General features: G+C 40.6%; 1 protein-coding gene across 3 annotated transcripts in view; it reads left to right on the forward strand.

Moving 5' to 3' along the window:
* Nucleotides 1-17,495, forward strand: part of SLC9A7 (solute carrier family 9, subfamily A (NHE7, cation proton antiporter 7), member 7) — a 74,595-nt gene that overhangs the window by 38,511 nt on the left and 18,589 nt on the right. For 2 of the 3 annotated variants that reach the window (XM_008581407.1, XM_008581408.1), the window contains exons 12-13: nucleotides 6,578-6,637; nucleotides 13,619-13,682. In XM_008581407.1, the coding sequence (XP_008579629.1) occupies nucleotides 6,578-6,637; nucleotides 13,619-13,682 (124 nt within the window). The remainder of the gene's footprint in view (nucleotides 1-6,577; nucleotides 6,638-13,618; nucleotides 13,683-17,495) is intronic. The other variant, XM_008581409.1, reaches the window with a different exon arrangement.

Here is a 17,495-nt window from a genome sequence, read left to right on the forward strand (position 1 = left end):
TTTCGTGACCGGCAACGGATCGCAACCCTCAGTGTCGCGCCCGTACTGGACCGGGACCGGCAACGGGATCGCAACCCTCGGTGTTGTGCCCACACCCCGCTCAACCAGTGAGCGGACTGGTCTCTATATGGGATCCGAACCCTCAGCGGGAGCGCCGCCGTGCTCCCAAGCGCCGCACTCTACCGAGTGCACCACCGGGCCGGCCCCTGAATATGTTAATTTTTAAAAATCCTTTAAAAAATTGAGTTTTGAGAGTTCTTTATTCTAGATACTAGTCTTTTGTCATATACATGGTTTGTAAATATTTTCTCCTAGTCTGTAGCTTGTTTTTTAATCTTTTAAAGTCCTTCATAGAGCAGAAGTTTTGATTTTGATGAAGTGCAATTTATCTTTTTTTTTTCCTTTTATGGATCATGTATTTGGTGTCATGTCTAAGGACTCTTCAGCAAGCCTTAGGTCCCAAAGATTTCCTTCTGTGTTATCCTCTAAAATTTTTTTAGTTTTATACTTTACATTTAAGTCTATATGATCCACTTCAAGTTAACTTTTGTATAAGATACAAAGTTTAGGTTGAGGTTTTATTTTATTTGCCAGCATGATTTGCTATAAAAGACTATCCTTACTCCATTGAATTACTTTTGCTCCTTTGTCAAAAATCAGTTGCTTGCATGGGAGTCTGTTTCCGTTCTGTTCCATTGATTTTTGTGTCTATCCCTCTGCTAATACCAAACTATCTATATAACTACAATTATATAGCAAGCCTTAGCATCAGGTAGAGTGATTTCTCCCACTTGATTCTTCTTTTTCAAAATTGTAGCTATACTACTTCTTTTCTGTACAAATTTTAGAATAAACTTATCTCTATCTTGCTGGGAATTTCATAAGAATTGTGTTAAACCTGTTTATCAATTTGGGGAGACTGACATCTTTTTATGTCAAGTCTTCCAATCCACAAACATGGTATGTTTCTCCATTTTTTCAGACCTTGTTTGACTTCTTTCATCATTATTTTGTAGTTTTTAGCATACAAGACCTGTACGTGCTTTGTCACGTATCCTGTAACCTTGCTGAACTCACTTATCAGTTCCAGGATGGTTTTTGGTGGTTCCTTTTTGTTGTTGTTGTTGTTGCAGATTCTTTGGGGTTTTTCTACATAGACCATCGTGTCATTTGCTAATAGAGATAGTTTTATTTCTTCCTTTACAACCACTGTGCCTTTTGTTTCCTTCTCTTGTCTTACTGCTCTGGCCAGGACATTTAAGTACTATGTTGAATAAGAGTGGTGTGCGTGGCCATCCTCACCTTGTTCCCTTGTTCCTTAAGAGGAAAGCATTAAGTCTTTTGCCATTAAGTATGACATTAACTATAGGGTTTTTCTAGATGTTCATCATCAAGTTGAAGAAGTTCCTATCTACTGTTAGTTTTCTGAGTTTTTGTCATGCACAGTTGTTAAATTTTGTCAGATGCTTTTTCTGCATCAATTGATATGATCATATGATTTTTCTTGTTTAGCCTATTAATATGGTAGATTACATTGATTAATTTTCAAATATCAAACCAGCCTTGCTTCTCTGAAATAACCCCCACTTAATTATAGTGTTTTATTCTTTTACATATTGCTGAATTCTATGAGTAAATATTTTGTTAAGGTTTTTATATCTGTGTTCATGAGGGATATTGGTCTGTAATTCTCTTTTTTTGTACTGCCTTTGTCTGTTTTTGGTATCAGGATAATCTTGCCTCACAAAATGAGTTGGGAGATGTTCCCTATTCTTGTTTTCTGGAAGAGATTGTGTAGGATTGGTGTTAACTCTTTTCTTTAACCATTTGGTAGAATTTTCCAGTGAAGCTATCTGGACCTGGAGACTTTTTTTTCCAGAAGTTTTAAAATTATGAAGCCAATTTCTGTGAGAGCTATATTCATATTATCTATTTCAAATTGGGTGAATTGTGGATAGTTTGTGAAATTGGTCAATTTCATCTAAGTTTTCACGTTTATGTTGTTTGTAGCATTCTCTTATCCTTTTGATGTCTGTGGGGTCTGTAGTGATATCCCCTGTTTTATTTCTGATATTTTTTGATATTTTATTCCTGATCATATGTATCTTCTTTTTTTTGTCAGACTTCCTAGGGGTTTGTCAATTTTATTGATCTTTTCAAAGAACCAGCTGTTTTTTTCACTGATTTTCTGTATATTTCTGATTTCAATTTAATTGATTTCTGCTCCTATCTTTATTATTTTCTGCCTTCTGTCCAACTCTACCCAGACAGCATAATGAAGCAAAGTGTGCTATTGTTGAAAAATACGTATAGTGTCAGTTCATTGCATTTTTCCACATGTGTATAAATAATCATTATGTAATTGTAGAAACTGACATTTAAAGAGATTACATCAAAAGGAATTCCCTCTGCAATAAGGTAGTGAGACTCATTGGTTTTTCTGGCTTGTGGCTTGTAGTATTACTCAATGGCCATGAATCACTTCTGTAACCCAGGTTCTTATTCTAAATCGATGCAGAAACTCCCTGAAATTTAGTGTGTTGTTTTGGCCCCTGTGACCTCAGTAGGATCAGTACCTACTTGTCCCTTATTTCTCCAGGCTGCTGAGAGAGTCCCTGAGGAGCTGTTAAGTAGCTGCTCAGAATTTGGAAGCCCTAAGGTAGCTCTTGGTGTTCCACCATAAATAATTAGGAGTTAGCTATGATTCTTAACCATGGCTAATTTCAGGTCTGTGTATAAAATAAAATTGACTATAACTACAAATCCAAAGCCAGGTCACTGCTTTCCATAAGCCCATTTTATCTTTTAAATTGGTGTTTTGTGATTGATATTTTAGAACATAATGGCAAAATGCTCAAATTGTTTTCTGTTAATGCACAGACTGCATACTATTTTTCTTAGTGTCTTGAGTAAGTATTGTCATTCACAAGTGACATAATTTTGGCAACTGAAAAAAAATGATCATGGGATTATTTCAGCAGATGAGCCTTGTATGTGTCCCGAGTGCATTGTGGCAGCATGGTAACTGTCCTCTTGGAGCCCCCAGCTTCAAGTGACACACACATGAAGTGGTGATGGTGGGTGGTGGTAAAATGGCCCACACCCAGGCAGCCAAATGAACAGGTAATCTTCACAGCCCAGAGTGCAGTAATGTAATCATTCAAGGACAAGTAAGAACACTCTGCTTGGTATAATCCTGTTAGACTGAGAATTTATAATAAAGCTCTTTGCAAGATAACAGAAGGAATGAAGGCTGGCAGAAGTCCTGAGCTCTTTATATAATAGCATTTGTAACTGGATATTTTAGAAGACGTTAAAGATGCCATCTTGTAATCAAAGGCAGTATCCTGTAAGATGAAGGGCTGGGGCTCTGGGGTCTAACAGCCTGAGTTGGGATATTGGCTCTACCATTTCTACCTTTGTGACCTTGGGCAACTTACTTCACCTCTAACCCTCGGTTTCCTCACCAATTAAATAGGGATGATCATAGTGTGAGGATAAAGTGTGATAAGAAATAAATGTGATGAAGAATTCTCTCCTTAAATGTATCATCTGGCACATGGTAAACACTTAGTATATTTTAACTGTTATATTATCATTACTAATCATAGTATTATGACTGCTATTATTGCTATTACTATTATTACTACTACTCAAGAGACAGAAAATCTTACATTAAATGAATCTAGCTTGTTTTCCTGGTATTTGTTATAATTTTTCGATGCTATAGTAACAGAGTCTGGTTTAAGTCACATTCTGAACATGTAACTAATTAAAAGTACCACTTAGGAAGCATCATGTTCTCACATGCATATTTCAGGGGATATTAGTAGCATGAGAATTTGGGCATTGTCTAGCACAGTGTTTCTCAACCTTTTACTCATTATTGTCCCCCTAAGGAGCCTTTACAATTTTTCCCCTATTTACCTCCTCCAGTGAAATGTTAATACCACAGATTTGCTATGTATCTGTTTATGTATTTTGGAGCTTTGGAAGGCTACAAACCATTGTAATATCTAAGTGAGTTTTTTTTTTTATCCTGTGGGAATCAATTTTCACATCCATTGAGGCGATATCACCCCCATTGAGAATACACAATTTAGTGTAGTTCTTTTCAGCTGAGGGCAACATTTGGCAATATCTGGAGACATTTTTGGTTGCCACAACCTGGGGGAGGGGTGTTGCTACTGGTGTCCTGTGGGTAGAAGCCAGGGGTGCTGCTAAACATCCTACAGTGCACAGGACAGCCCCCCTACAATAGAAAATGATCTGGCCCCAAAATAACAAATGCCATGGCAAGGATGTAGAAAAAACGGAACTCTCCTACATTGTTGGTGGGAACGTAAATTGGTACAGCCATTGTAGAAAACAGTGTGGAGGTTCCTCAGAGAACTAAAAGTAGAACTGCCTTATGATCCAGCTATCCCGCTACTGGGTATATACCCACAGGAAATGAAATGGATTATCAAAAAGACACCTGCACTCCCATGTTCATTATAACACTATTCACAATAGCCAAGAGATGGAATCAACCTAAATGCCTATCAGTAGATGAATGGATAAAAAAAAAACTGTGGTATATATACATAATGGAATACTATTCATCTATAAAAAATAAAATCCTGTAATTTGCAGCAGCATGGATGGAACTGGAGACCATGTTAAGTGAAGTAAGACAAGCACAGAAAGGCAAATACCATATAATCTCATTCATATGTGGAATCTAAAGAAAAAAAAAAGTAGTCTCATAGAAGCAGAGAGTAGAATAATGGTTACCAGAGGTCAGAAGGGGAAAGGGGTAGGGGGAGGAGAAATGGTGAACTAACGGCTATAAGCTCTCTACCCTAAGTGATTTATTGTGCAGTATATGTATACACATGTATTGAAGCAACACACTATACTCCACAAATATTAAGTAAATGTTAAAAAGAAAATCTTGATGGGCCAGTGAAGGAAGAGAGGGGGTGGCTCTTATCTCGGGCATCTAAGTAGGTCTTAGATAGTCTTGATTTTGAATTTGATGGGTGAGAAGGCAAAAGAGCACACTTCAAAGTAATGTATTCTGCTGAATTTGGTTTAGGGCCCTAAAGCCCAGAGGAAGTCAGTGGGACTTTCTCAGGAAGTTTCTGCCTTCCATATTTCTCCAGCTAGGTAGTATGGACTCTAATCTAACAGGTGCTAAAAAGGAATGAAGCCAGTTATCCTTCTGCCCCATCTGTAGGGCATTTCTTAAGAGTGTCTCTGGAAAGAAGGTCCATCTTGAAAACAACCACAGCCACAGTCACAACCATAACTTTGAAACAAGGGATTCAAAGCTATAGATAGTCAAAGTATTGTCTGAAATCTTCATAAGATGAAGATGAATGTGCTTTTGCCTTTTCTCTTTCTTTCCTTTTTGTACATGTGGGTCTGTCCCACTCATTCTCTCTCTGCATCTACCAGCACTGCCAACATTTCTTTCTGAGGACCTATCATAGACATGGGTATATAATAACGTCAGGCAGACAGGGAGATATCTGCTCTTCCAACTGTTACATGTGCAGGAGGGCAATAAAAAACCTGATCATCAGAGCTACTCTTTATTAAATGTTCCGCATGCTCTGGGAAGGACACGTAACTTGTCTCTTTTTTAAAAAGTATTATTTTTAACTGACATGTAATAATTGTGTATGTTTGTGGAGTACAGAGTGATATTTTGATACATGTATACAATGCATAATGATCAGGTTGGTAATTAGCATATCCATCACCTCAAATGTTTATCGTTTCTTTGTGTTAAAAACATTTGAAATCCTATTTTCTAGCTATATGAAAAATATACAATAAATTATTGCTCATTATAGTCACCCTAAAAAAACAAAAAAGAAAAATATCTGACCCAAAATGTCAATAGTGCCAAGTTTGCAAAACTCTGCTGTAGCATGATGGTAAAGTCCAAATGCACTCTGAGTAACCCTGAAATCATTAAGGAAGGTGAAAGTGGACCATGTCAACTCAGAGACCACAAGCTGAAGAGAATAGCAGAAATTGGTTTCCTGACCTTCAGGTTGAACCTGCGGACAATGTGGTTTGCTTGTCTAGAAAAAAAGGCCATCTTTGTCTTCTTAAGCATTGTTGCTGTTTTTCAATAATATTTTGCTTTTTGCTCTTTCTGTAAAATATGTGTAAAAATACGTGTAAACACTTCAAATATGTGTTTAGTAACAGTTGTTTTCTATTTTGTGTATGGATGTGTCTTGCTTTATGAAACAGAGGAATTGTAAAAGTTGTATAAATTCATTTTCTATGAGGTGCATTTATTCCTCTGATTTCATTACGTTATATTTTGAGAGGCTTATCTTCACTCCTAATTAATCCTCATTTGACCTGGCTCCAAACATGGTCGCTTTAAATGGAAATTTAGCAGCCTTTCTGCTTCTCTGCGTTTTTGAGAATGGGGACAGTTTAGGAAAAGGTCTGGATTTATGTTGAAAGTGAGATGCCTATTCTTTCATGGACATGGTCCAGGTCATGTGCCCAGAGCTCCTGGCTCCCTGTTGTCCCTGTCACACTCACGTTCCCTTCTTCTGCTGACCAGAGTTGGAGTCGAGGAGCCCTCTGAAGAGGACCAGAATGAACAACGCTGGCAGTACATCAGGTGACACAAGGGCATCCTCAGAAACAAATTAACCGGGCCTGGCTTTTCTCCTCTTTCTAACCTGAGAGATCTCTCTATATGCTACTTGTCTCTTCCTTCCTACAGGTGCCAACCCCTACCCCTTTTAGCAAAGGGCGAGGTTAAGTTAATTCTAATGATGTTTTTCACCCTTTCTCTGGGTTGATTGATGTGTCAGTGTTCCTGGGATTCTGTTCCCTTGCCCCACATGTTGCACGATGTATGTCACCACCAAAGCCTGAGTTGGCAAGTGTCTCCTTTTTGTACAACTGAGCTTAGTGTCAAGAGCAGCTCATTTTCAGAGCCACAGACACTTTTCCCACAAAAGCCTGCTTACGATCTAGTAGATAAGGCTTTTAACTCATAAACAGAACTAGAATTTCATGCTTCAGACATGACTGGAGTATGGCTTATACTATCTTAATTAAATACCAATGCTGTGGTTTTTTAAAGTATATATTTATGTACTTGTACCTTATCATGGTGAATCATGAGATATGAAGAACATTTTTTAATCAAAAGGATGAAGATTCCTCTGATGTAATTTGTTAGTGTCCATCCAAGTTTATAATATAATTATGCTTAAGGGTGGTGATGTTGGGGCAAACAGAGTAAAAACTTTAATGTTTCTTCTTTCCTTTCTATATCTCTGATTGGCACGCTTTCTTCTTGATCTGGATCTCGGTTTCAGTAGATAAATCAAATGCAACATAGGCCTGAACTCTGTTCTTAGCATTGTGAAAATATTTCACTCCTTGAGGGCAGCAGTGAAAGCAGTGATACCTGTAATAGGGCATGGGTCCTGAGATATCACCAGTCTCCGCATGTACACTGTAATGACACGCATGAAATTTAATTGAAGTATTTAAATTCACTGGGTTCGCACTTTTTTCTAACTGTTTAAAACACACACACACACACACACAAACATACACTAAAAAGTTCATTTTTGGAGACCTGACTTTAGGTACCAGTTAAGTTGCAGAGGAAACCTTTTCCTTTGAAGCATCTCATCTTCAAGAAGGAAGGTCCTCTAGGCAAAATGTATGTTACTACACTTGGGACATGAGAGAATTCAGATTATGATCTGGTGTTCAAGGTTTCATATGAAAGTATGTGTCTTGTGTCTCATATACCTCAAGTTACTCAGAACCTTGACCATTCAGATTTTTTTAAATTACCAAAGTAGAACACTTCTAAAAGTTTCTGAGATTTCATGGCATTTTATCTGTTAAGCAGAATGGATGTATTATTATACCAGATGGGAAGTTATTAATTCTAAGTATTTATTCATTCCAGAATGAGCACATCAATTTGCTTTATTTTCTCACTTGGTGTGGGATTTCCACATTTGTCTCATTCTTAATGAAAGTAAGTATAATTCAGTTCATTCTGGAAGAAAAGACTGTTGTGTGTGCTCTGATGAGCTCAGCCCTGATGTATCAGGGGAATGCTAAAATATGATATAATAAAACAGCACAAAAAGTTCCAGATTTATATGGTGTCCTGGATCAAAAGCATTATAGCAGGTCAGGGAAGAAATATATATTGTGGACAGTTGTCCGAAACTAGGAATTTCAGAAAGTTAGGGGATCAAGTCAAGTTTTCTGAAGCTGTAAATCTGTAATTAAAATGCTGTGCCTATGATTTCTTGCTGCCCAGCACCACACCAAACCTCTGGCCTATTGGCTTTACTTCCTGTTCCAAGAGATCAGTTTGGTTCTGGGCTCTGCCCCAAAGGTGGGGCCCTTTGTAGGGAGCCACAGGGTCCAATGTCATCCTTGGGGATTGGTCCAAGGGGCTTCAGCCCTGCCAGAAAAGTAATTATTAAATCACCCTAAAGTAAACAGCCTTGAAAGGGGAAAGAAATTGCAGAAGAACATTACTTATGTCTCATGACCCCTGGTCTGTTTTCTTTTGGCATTTAAAAAGCGGTAGCAAGCTGGGAAGCAGGGCTTCATTTCCTTTCTTGGAAATCTCCTATTCAGTACTTACACCAGTAGCGAGGACCTCCAGGAGACCCCAAGAGGCCTTCCCACATTCCTCTGTCTGTGGGAGGGCCCAGGAGGTCCTTTTAGGCTCTGTGCTGTCAAGAGTTTGGGCTGCATCTCAGACAGGTGGTTGATAGCAAGTGGCTGCAGCGAAGGTTGTAGCTTCCATGTAGAATGGTGGTAAAAGCAAGGAAAAGGGGGCCTTGGAGAGGACTGTCCTCAGGGCTACAGATTTCTGGGGGATGCACATAGCCAGATCTGAACATGGCTGCATCACTTGGCATTTTATTGACCACATATGTGTCAGTTAACTAGCATTTTTCTCCTTGTTCTTGACTTTTGGAAGGGGAATTTCAACAAAACATTCCAGGATTTATCTAGAAAAGAAAACCACATGATTACTAGAATCTTTATCTACCTATTTATCTATTATGTATATTTACCTATTATAACACCCTATGTTCATGAATCTTTACAATATGTAATTTTCAGACCCTGCAATAATATGAGATCTTGAATCATCAATATTAGTAGATTTGATTAAATTAGAGAGACCAGAAAATAGACTGATGTGTTTTTGAAACATTTTTACCAAATATGTAATTATTTTTTTTTAATTGTGAAAAATTTTAAATTGGCTAAAAAGTTGAAAGAATAGAACAACGAGTACCCAAGTACTAACCTGGATTCACCAATTGTTAACATTGAGTCATATTGTGACCTTTAACTTTCTCTCTCTCAACCATTTGAAAATACTTCAAAGTACATTGCAGACATTGTGACTTTCCACCCCTAAATACTTCAGAATGTATCTCCTGGGAATCTAGTCTCTTACATAATCATGATACCTTTATCACACCTGAGGAAAGTAATGTGAATTTTACACACAAACACACACACACACACAGGTCCAGGATCCACTCAGTGTTTACTTTGGTTGTCCCATCTCTTTTAATGTAAAACAACCCCCCCAACCCCCCTTTTGTGGTCTCTTATGGCATTGAGGTTTGGGTTTTTTTCTTCTTTTTTTTTAGTATTCAGGATAGTTGTCTTACAGTGTGTCCCACAATCTGGCTTTTTCTGATTTGTTTTCCTTGTGACCAGAGATAGATAATCATTTTTGCCAAAAACACTGTAAGAGTGAGGTTATACATTTCTTATTGCATGCTATCAGGTGGCGCATATTGTCAGGCTGCCCCTTTATTAGTGATGTTACATTTGATCACTTGGTTAAGGTAGTGACCCCCGGTCTCTCTACTGTAAAAGTACCATTTTCTCTTTGTAATCTGTAGAATGATCCTTTGACATCGTGTGAATGGCCAGATTCCTAACAACTTCTTACCCTGTGGTAAAAGCATTCACTGATCTTTGCTTGAAACAATTATTACACTGGGGTGGAAAATGGTGATTTTCTAATTCTGTCAATTCCTTTTATGTTTATAAGATGACATTTATATGAAAGAAGAGCTTTCAGAGGGTTTTAAAATTTATTTTATATACTGAAGCGAGGAATCTCTATTATCTAAATGTAAATAATCAGTTCAAGCAAAGTTTTACTTAATATTTATGGGACTTGAAGTTGTGTGTCTGCAGGATCCCAGCAGAATCTAGGGTGTTAACATTGAGAGAGCAAAAAGTTAGCAGATGGTTGTCACTTTTTTAGTAAAGAAAAAAATGATGCTAGAGAAAAAACATGGCTGGAATTAGTACTTTCTAGAATCTGTACTGTTCAATTCAGTAGCCACTAGCCATATGTGGCAATTTAAATTTAAATTAGCTAAAACTAAAGTGTAAAATGCAGTTCTTCGGTCATACTAGCCACATTTCAGGGGCTCAGTAGCCACGTGTGGCTAGTGGTTATCATATTAGAGCAGATAGAGGACATTTCCATTATTGCAAAAGTCCTGTTGGACACTGTGGATCTAGAATCACTCTCAAGTTCCTCCAGAACAGAGTGGGGAACCTCACGGGTTGGGGATGAGGTTAAGGTGGCCCTAATTTCGTGAGTTTGTCAAGTTATTCCAACATTTTGTTATGTTTGTTTTGTTTTGGGTTTTGTTATTTTGATTTCTGGCCTGGCCACGTGGGCCCAGGATGAATGGATGAGTTCCACTTTCCAGGAGTTGAATGAAAATAGTCGAACCTAGTCTTTATAAGCAGTTCTTGTTAAACAGAATTTATTTTCTTGTTAAACAGATTTTTTTTCTCCTAGTAGAGGTTAATTAAAAGAACAGAGGGGACTAAATTTCATGTGGCAGCTTTTACTATATTTGACTTTATCTTCCTTGTTGTAATATAGGGCACACTTAAGCCTTTTTCTCCTGTCTCTAGGCTTCCTGTTTCATCTGGGCTGATAAAGTTAGTTTGACTTATCTTTACTGACATGGAAGCCACTGACCAAAGCTAATACACCTCTTTCAGAATTCACAATGCAGAAAGGAGAGATTACTAGCAGCAGATCTGAACTGCCACATTCTTGGCCATCCTGCACTTTTATGCCCTTCAACAGTGCCTCTGTGCTTAGGCTGAGGGCAGCCATGTCACGTTCTGGTAGGCTGTCTGAGCGATGCTGGGGTCACCACTGCCCTGCCCCTCTGAGTCTCTCATCTTAAGTGAATTAGTCTGGCACGAAGTGGCTTTGTGCTGCTGAAGAATGCACAGAGTGAGGCCTAATTTTGGATTCTTAGCTGTTGACCTTACAAATGCTGACAAAACGACCACATAGAGGATTTTTCTGTATGTAATTAATGTACATCGAGAAACTCTAAAAACAGGTGAGGGTTAATGATTAACAGCCAGGAGTTCAATATGCTACCTCTCCTCTACCACTTTTGTACATTTGATACTCTGTGTGCACTGGGGCTTTGGTGTGACTTTTGTGGGCAGCCCTCGATCAGATGGTTTTCATGTCAAAAGATCGCCGTGAGATTTGTTGCTCAAAGGTCCCCACATAATGTCCAGTCATGAGAACAAGCTTCCACCTCTCAGAAACCCCTGCCTGGAGGTAGCCTCTAGACACATAGCATAGTCCATCTAATTCAATATAAAGATCCCATCAAACCCCAGCCCACAGGGAGGAAATCTGGTGCCAGGCCCACTACAGATTTTAACTAAGTGCTCGGAACAGTGGCTAGCATAGTAGGTACTCAGTAAATATTTGCTGAATATGTGAAGTCATGCAGTTTTAAACTTGCCTTCAGTACAATGTGGGGTCATTGTTCCCTTTTCTTTTCTATCCCCTGATTCCAGAGGCACATACCTTGGGTTAGTGCTCAACAAACCTGGAATAAGACAGAGTAGAGGTTGGCTTTGAGAGGGTGGGTGTACCTGTGTTGTCTTCTATCCCCCTTTTCCATTAATCTGCTTTCTCAGGAAAGGTCCTGGGCATCACGGTGGGGGAGAGTAAGGGAGAGGAGGAAAAGTATGTGCGTGCATTCACATGGAGCTTTGTGCGTCCAATGTCTGCTTATTGGAGTCAACGCCCTGGTAGAGCCTATTCGGCACCTCTCAAGCTCAAATCAGACCTAATCTGCTGAAAGCTCTATTCTTGGTTTACCTTTAATGACACTATCAATTCTTTGCAACACTGGGGGGACTGAAGGGAGATAATAGGATTTTCCTGGTATCTTTGTTTTCTCCCTCGTTGCTCCATGGTTTCCTCATCATCCATGTCACAGTTCTGACTCTGAATGAGGAAGATACAGGAATACAAAAAATTAACAGATGCATAGAGGAACAGTTGCTGTTACTAAGCCAAGATAATTGCCCTCGTGCTTTTATGGAAGTTGTTATAGGTGGACTTTGCCACTTTGCTTTTTCTTTGTCTTCAGTTGTTGCTCTCAAATGTGTGAGTTCTCAGGTCATTTTTGATGGAGGAAGGTGTGTGTGGGGGGCACCAGAATTGAAAGCAGGTCAGGAATCTAGTTAATGATATTGTTAAAGAAAACACTATTCTGACACTTGTTAAAACAGTAAGGCCAACTTTTTCAGGACCATCTTGATTGGTATAGGGACTACCAAGATGGGGTTTTGCAGTAGGGGAGAGAGATAGGAGTCAATGGATCGAAAATGTCTAGGAAGAGGAAACACCAGGGATAAAGGAGATTCTGACTAAACCAACCTAATAGGATTCTTGCTGAAGACAAGCCAGGGTGATCGGACGCCACCTGGGGGATGTTGGAGGATGAGGAACCTGATCAGATATTGAGGGGGATCAGATGTCAAGGATTGGGGACTCTGGCTATACCAACTTAGCAAGATTCTTCCTAAAATTGGGCGGTGCAAAGACAAACATGGAAGCCCAAAAGTCAGGGCCTAGTTGGGAAGAGGATTCAGAAGAGCCTGACTAAAGTTTGGTCAAGTAGAGATTCTATCAATATATATGCTGAAGTATTTGGGGCAAGTGTACTGATGTCTGCAACTTTATTTGAATGCATCCAGAAAATAAGATGGGTGATAGAGAAATGGACAGATGGGTAATAAGAAAATACAGTAAAACATTTATGGTAGAATCTAGTGGTGGTGGGTACACAGGTGTTCACTGTAAAAGTTTTCAACACTTCCCTGCATATTTGAAGCATTTCATAACAAAATGCTAGGGAAATAAGCAGGTTAGGGAGGAAGTGAGGGCAGAGAGGAAGGGCCCAGTGCAGCGGGACCCATGTTTTGATCACTGGGACCTCCTGGTGCAGGAAGGCAGATGGGCAGTTGCCAGCATGTGCCGTTTTCTAGAGGTCTCACTTAGGGCAGGATCACGCAGGATTTATCACCCCTCCGAGCCTCTGGGATCTGATGTGGTATGCAACCTCTTTCTCGTGACTTCTGCATGACAGTCTTCCTCTCCTTTTAGCTAACCACTCCTTCTGCTTCGTGATGATGGTCAGCCTCCTGCTCTTTTCAGCTGGCGTGGCTGCCATGGGCCAAGCTAATACTTTCTGTTTTTCTCCTTGTCTTTCTCCCTGGTGACTTTTAGAGTTGGTGTTGACCCAGATCAAGACCCACCACCCAACAACGACAGCTTTCAAGTCTTACAAGGGGTAAGTCTCAAGAGGTGCTTCTTCCCAGGAAAGACATGATTAAAAATAGCTAACATGTACTGAGCATTTGCTACATGCCAGGCATTTTCCTGGATTCCCTTATCGTGATCTTGATGACAACCTTTTGAGGTGAGTACTGTTATCCCCATTTTACAGATTAGAAGCTGAAATTTGAAAATTTTAAGTGAAGTCATCTAAACTTAGAGAATTAGAAAGTGATGGAGTCAGGATAAATCCAGAGTCTGTGTTCTCAAACTGCATCTGAAGGGGGTGGGCTGGCCAGAAGAGTGTTTAGGCTCCGTCCCTGACTCCCTAGTTTCTAAGAATGGATATATTGGTTCTGTAACTGGGTCTATCAGTGGTGCCCGGGAAGGGAAAGGAGAGAGATGTGATATGGCTCTCCAGCCCAGGGAATCCGAGGAAGAGACGTTGGGTGACTGCAGGCACTCCTGTTCCTCCAGGGCCTGGGGTCAGGTATTTGGAAAGGGCATAGTAGGGACAGCTTTCCTTTGCTCCATGAAGTCCAGGGCCTCAAATGGGAAAACTGGGAGGCTGGTGGTGACTCAACAGCTGGGGGTCGGAAGAATCCAAAGGCTCACATGTCACTCATATGTCTGGCACCTTGGCTGGGAGGACAGAAAGGCTACAAGTGCCAACTGGAGCGCCCCCACTTGGCCTCTCCACGTGGCCTGAGCTGCCTCCCAGTATGGTGGCCTCAGGGTACTCGGACTTCTTTCATGATAGCTCAGGGTTCCAAAAGTGAGTGTCCCAGCAAGCAGGGTGGAAGCTACGTTGCCTTTTCTGACCTAGTCTTGGAAGTTTCACAGCATCACTTCTATAGCTTTCTGTTGGTCAGGAATGCATTCCTAGGGCCAGCCCAGATTAGATTCAACAGGAGGGAATAGAGACCAGAACCTCAGGTTGAGAAGTGTGTCTACAAGTTTGCAGACATTTTTTAAAACTTTCATGTCATCCCTGTTGTGTGGCTGTCAGGAAGATTTTGTCTCCGGGTTTTACTCCTTTCCCAGGCTGGAGTGTCCTGAGCAGGCAAGACAAGGAAAGGAGAGATGATAGGAGTAGAAATGTGTTACCAAAATATTATTATTTGGCCTTGGGAGTCAAGAACTATTTAGTTCAGCATTGAATACCCAGTGCTGAGCACAGTGCCTGACACTTGGGGGAGCTCAGTAGGTATTTGATGGGTGGCTGGGGGAGGGAGGGATGCAGCACACCGCAGGTAGCTTCACTGACCACATACATGCTTGTGTTGTTTGTGAAGCCATGCAGAGGGTTTCTTTTTTGTCTGGTCAGCTTTGAATTGCACTCATCATTGCACTTAATCCTAAAACCAGTCTGCATACTTCGGATTAGATAGGGTCTTCTAAATGATTCCACCTACTAAATCATATTTAACAAGTCTCATAATATTTAACAAGTCTCACTATAGCTTTTTCTGATTTCTTTCTCTTTGAAGATGGTCACAGCCTGATAAGGCATTTGTGGTGTTGATGCCCATTCCAGGTCCCAGCTTAAGGGATATAAAGCCATGACTTCTGAAAGTCCTGGGCATTTTGGGAGGAGTTTTCAATGAGCTTCAATGGAGATTTGGTGCCCACTTTAATGAAGCTCCAGAAGGCCTTTGAGATTATATTAGAATTGGTCATTGTGCCAATTGGAAACATGTGGTTTCAATGAGAAGTTCTTTTTGAAAATTTGCTATTTGACTCTAGCTTTGATTAAGGATTTTAGAAAACAGGGGTTTGGGACCTGTGCACCTGGAAACTAATTTAGAGTATAACAGTTCGGGAGATCTTGAAATTCACTCTGAGAAAACCCGGTGGGGATACATGGTGGATGTCTTCATTTCATTCAAAGGAAAATAATGGCTCTGGTTGGATATGGCTGCCTTATTCCAAAGCATCCTCCAGCAAACTGTAGCCAGTCAAGATTAATTTCATAAGAAAAACAGGCTAGTAGCAGCTGGATGGCCAGGATTTGGAGAGTTATCATATTGACAATTCCAAACCAGTCAAAATATCCCCAGCTCTTTTGTTATTTCCCATTGCTCCTACCTTTGAATTCAAGCATCTGTATAAGGAAATAGTGAAATGGTTTGGTTGGTTTCATGTAGTGGAACTTATACATCTTGTAAGACCAACACACTGGAAACTCTGGGCTTGTAATTAGACTTAGTAACATACTTGCTGTTACTTTTCCATGGAAATGTTTGAGAAAGTAGCGGGTCCTGAGTGCTAAGGGTTCTGGCATTTAATTCATGCAGTAACAGCTAAAATATGAGGGTGAGCCTCAGGAACCCCCGTGGATGGGTCTGTACTGGTAACCTCAGTGTTTCCGTTGGCTCCCAGAGGGCCCAATGGCCGAGAGCACTGAGCATTTGGCATTGTGAAGGGGCTGGCAGTGACTTCTGCTGTGCTCCTAATGGCACCCTGTTTGCCAGCCCTAGCCAAGAGCTGTGTCACAGCTTCCCCCGACCTACTTCCCTCCAAGCCTCACACAGTCATGCAGGGGGGCCCTCAAAATCAGTCCCACTGACCTTTTGAAAGGCTTTCAAGATTGCTGTCAGACTGGGAAAAACAGGCAAACTTCAGGCTTGGTTCCCCAGGACACCCTCTTAGAAATGACTCATTCCCTTGTGCAGAAAGGGCCTTATTTCTCCAAATCCTCCTGGCCTGACCTTGTTTCAGTGAGCCACTAACAGCAGGGCTGGGAGCACTCACTGGTCATGAGAAATAGGAACACAGAGAAATAAATGGGCTTCTCATTTTTGGGTGAAACCCTGGATTCTTGCAGTTTCCTCTGAAATACATCCAGGTCACATGCTCCATGTTGTCATGAAACTACAGTCAGAGGTGGGGAAAGCCCAGATGTTTGTTCTCCACTAGAAAAGAAAGGACACTTCTCCTTACCTCATTTTCTAAATGATCTTCCTAAAACAACAATAAAAAACCAAAAAAGTGATATTTGATGGGAAAGCATTTCTTATAATGAGCACAACTTTCCTCACTGGTTCTAGAAGTGCAAGGTTATAAACAGAGTCATGGCTACAGAGCTACAGAGTATTAGCTCATGTGGGAGAAGGAACAGAGCTGTTGGCTAGCACTTTTGGCTTTATGTGAGGGAAGCATAAGAATATTGTGGGCAGATTTCAGCTTTGTGTCCCTGGCAAGTTCGACTCACTAAAACAAAACAAGACAAACTCAGTTGCTTTGTTTCTCCGGAGGTCTTGGTGACTTTGAAACCAAAACAAAAGCCCAGCTGGAGGCAAGCTGCCCAGCCCAGGGCTGGCCTCCTACCCCATTAAAGGGAGGACTTTCATGCCAGCCCAGACACAGCTGAGATTTCTGTTGGCCAGACATGGAGACACATCATTCACTTCCTTCCCCAATTTTACAGAAGAGCACTCGTTGATGAGGCTGCTTGGAGCAGCTAAGAGCATGAATCTGAATTTATCCCAGCCCTATATCAGCAGGACAAGGTCACAGGCCGGATATTAATTGAATATGGAGGAAAGGAATCCACAGGTCCTGCCTATGTGTATGTGTGGAGTGAAAACTAGAAAATCAGCTGTTTATAGTTGCATTGACATATGGCTTTCTGAGCACGTTGGAGTCCTTAATTTCTGGTCCTCCTCTGGTTTTCCTCCAGGCTGAAATCTGATACCCAGTTGCCTCAGTCTTTAACTTCAAACAGTTGCAGAGGTGCCTTTCCTCAAATTGCTACTCTCTCACCCTCCTGCCCCCAAGGTTTTTCTTTTTGTTCTTCTGTTTGTGCTTGGCCCCTTGATTTCCCTTT

Source organism: Galeopterus variegatus, unplaced genomic scaffold (assembly GCF_000696425.1).
Source record: "Galeopterus variegatus unplaced genomic scaffold, G_variegatus-3.0.2 Scaffold2348, whole genome shotgun sequence".
NCBI lineage: Eukaryota > Metazoa > Chordata > Mammalia > Dermoptera > Cynocephalidae > Galeopterus > Galeopterus variegatus.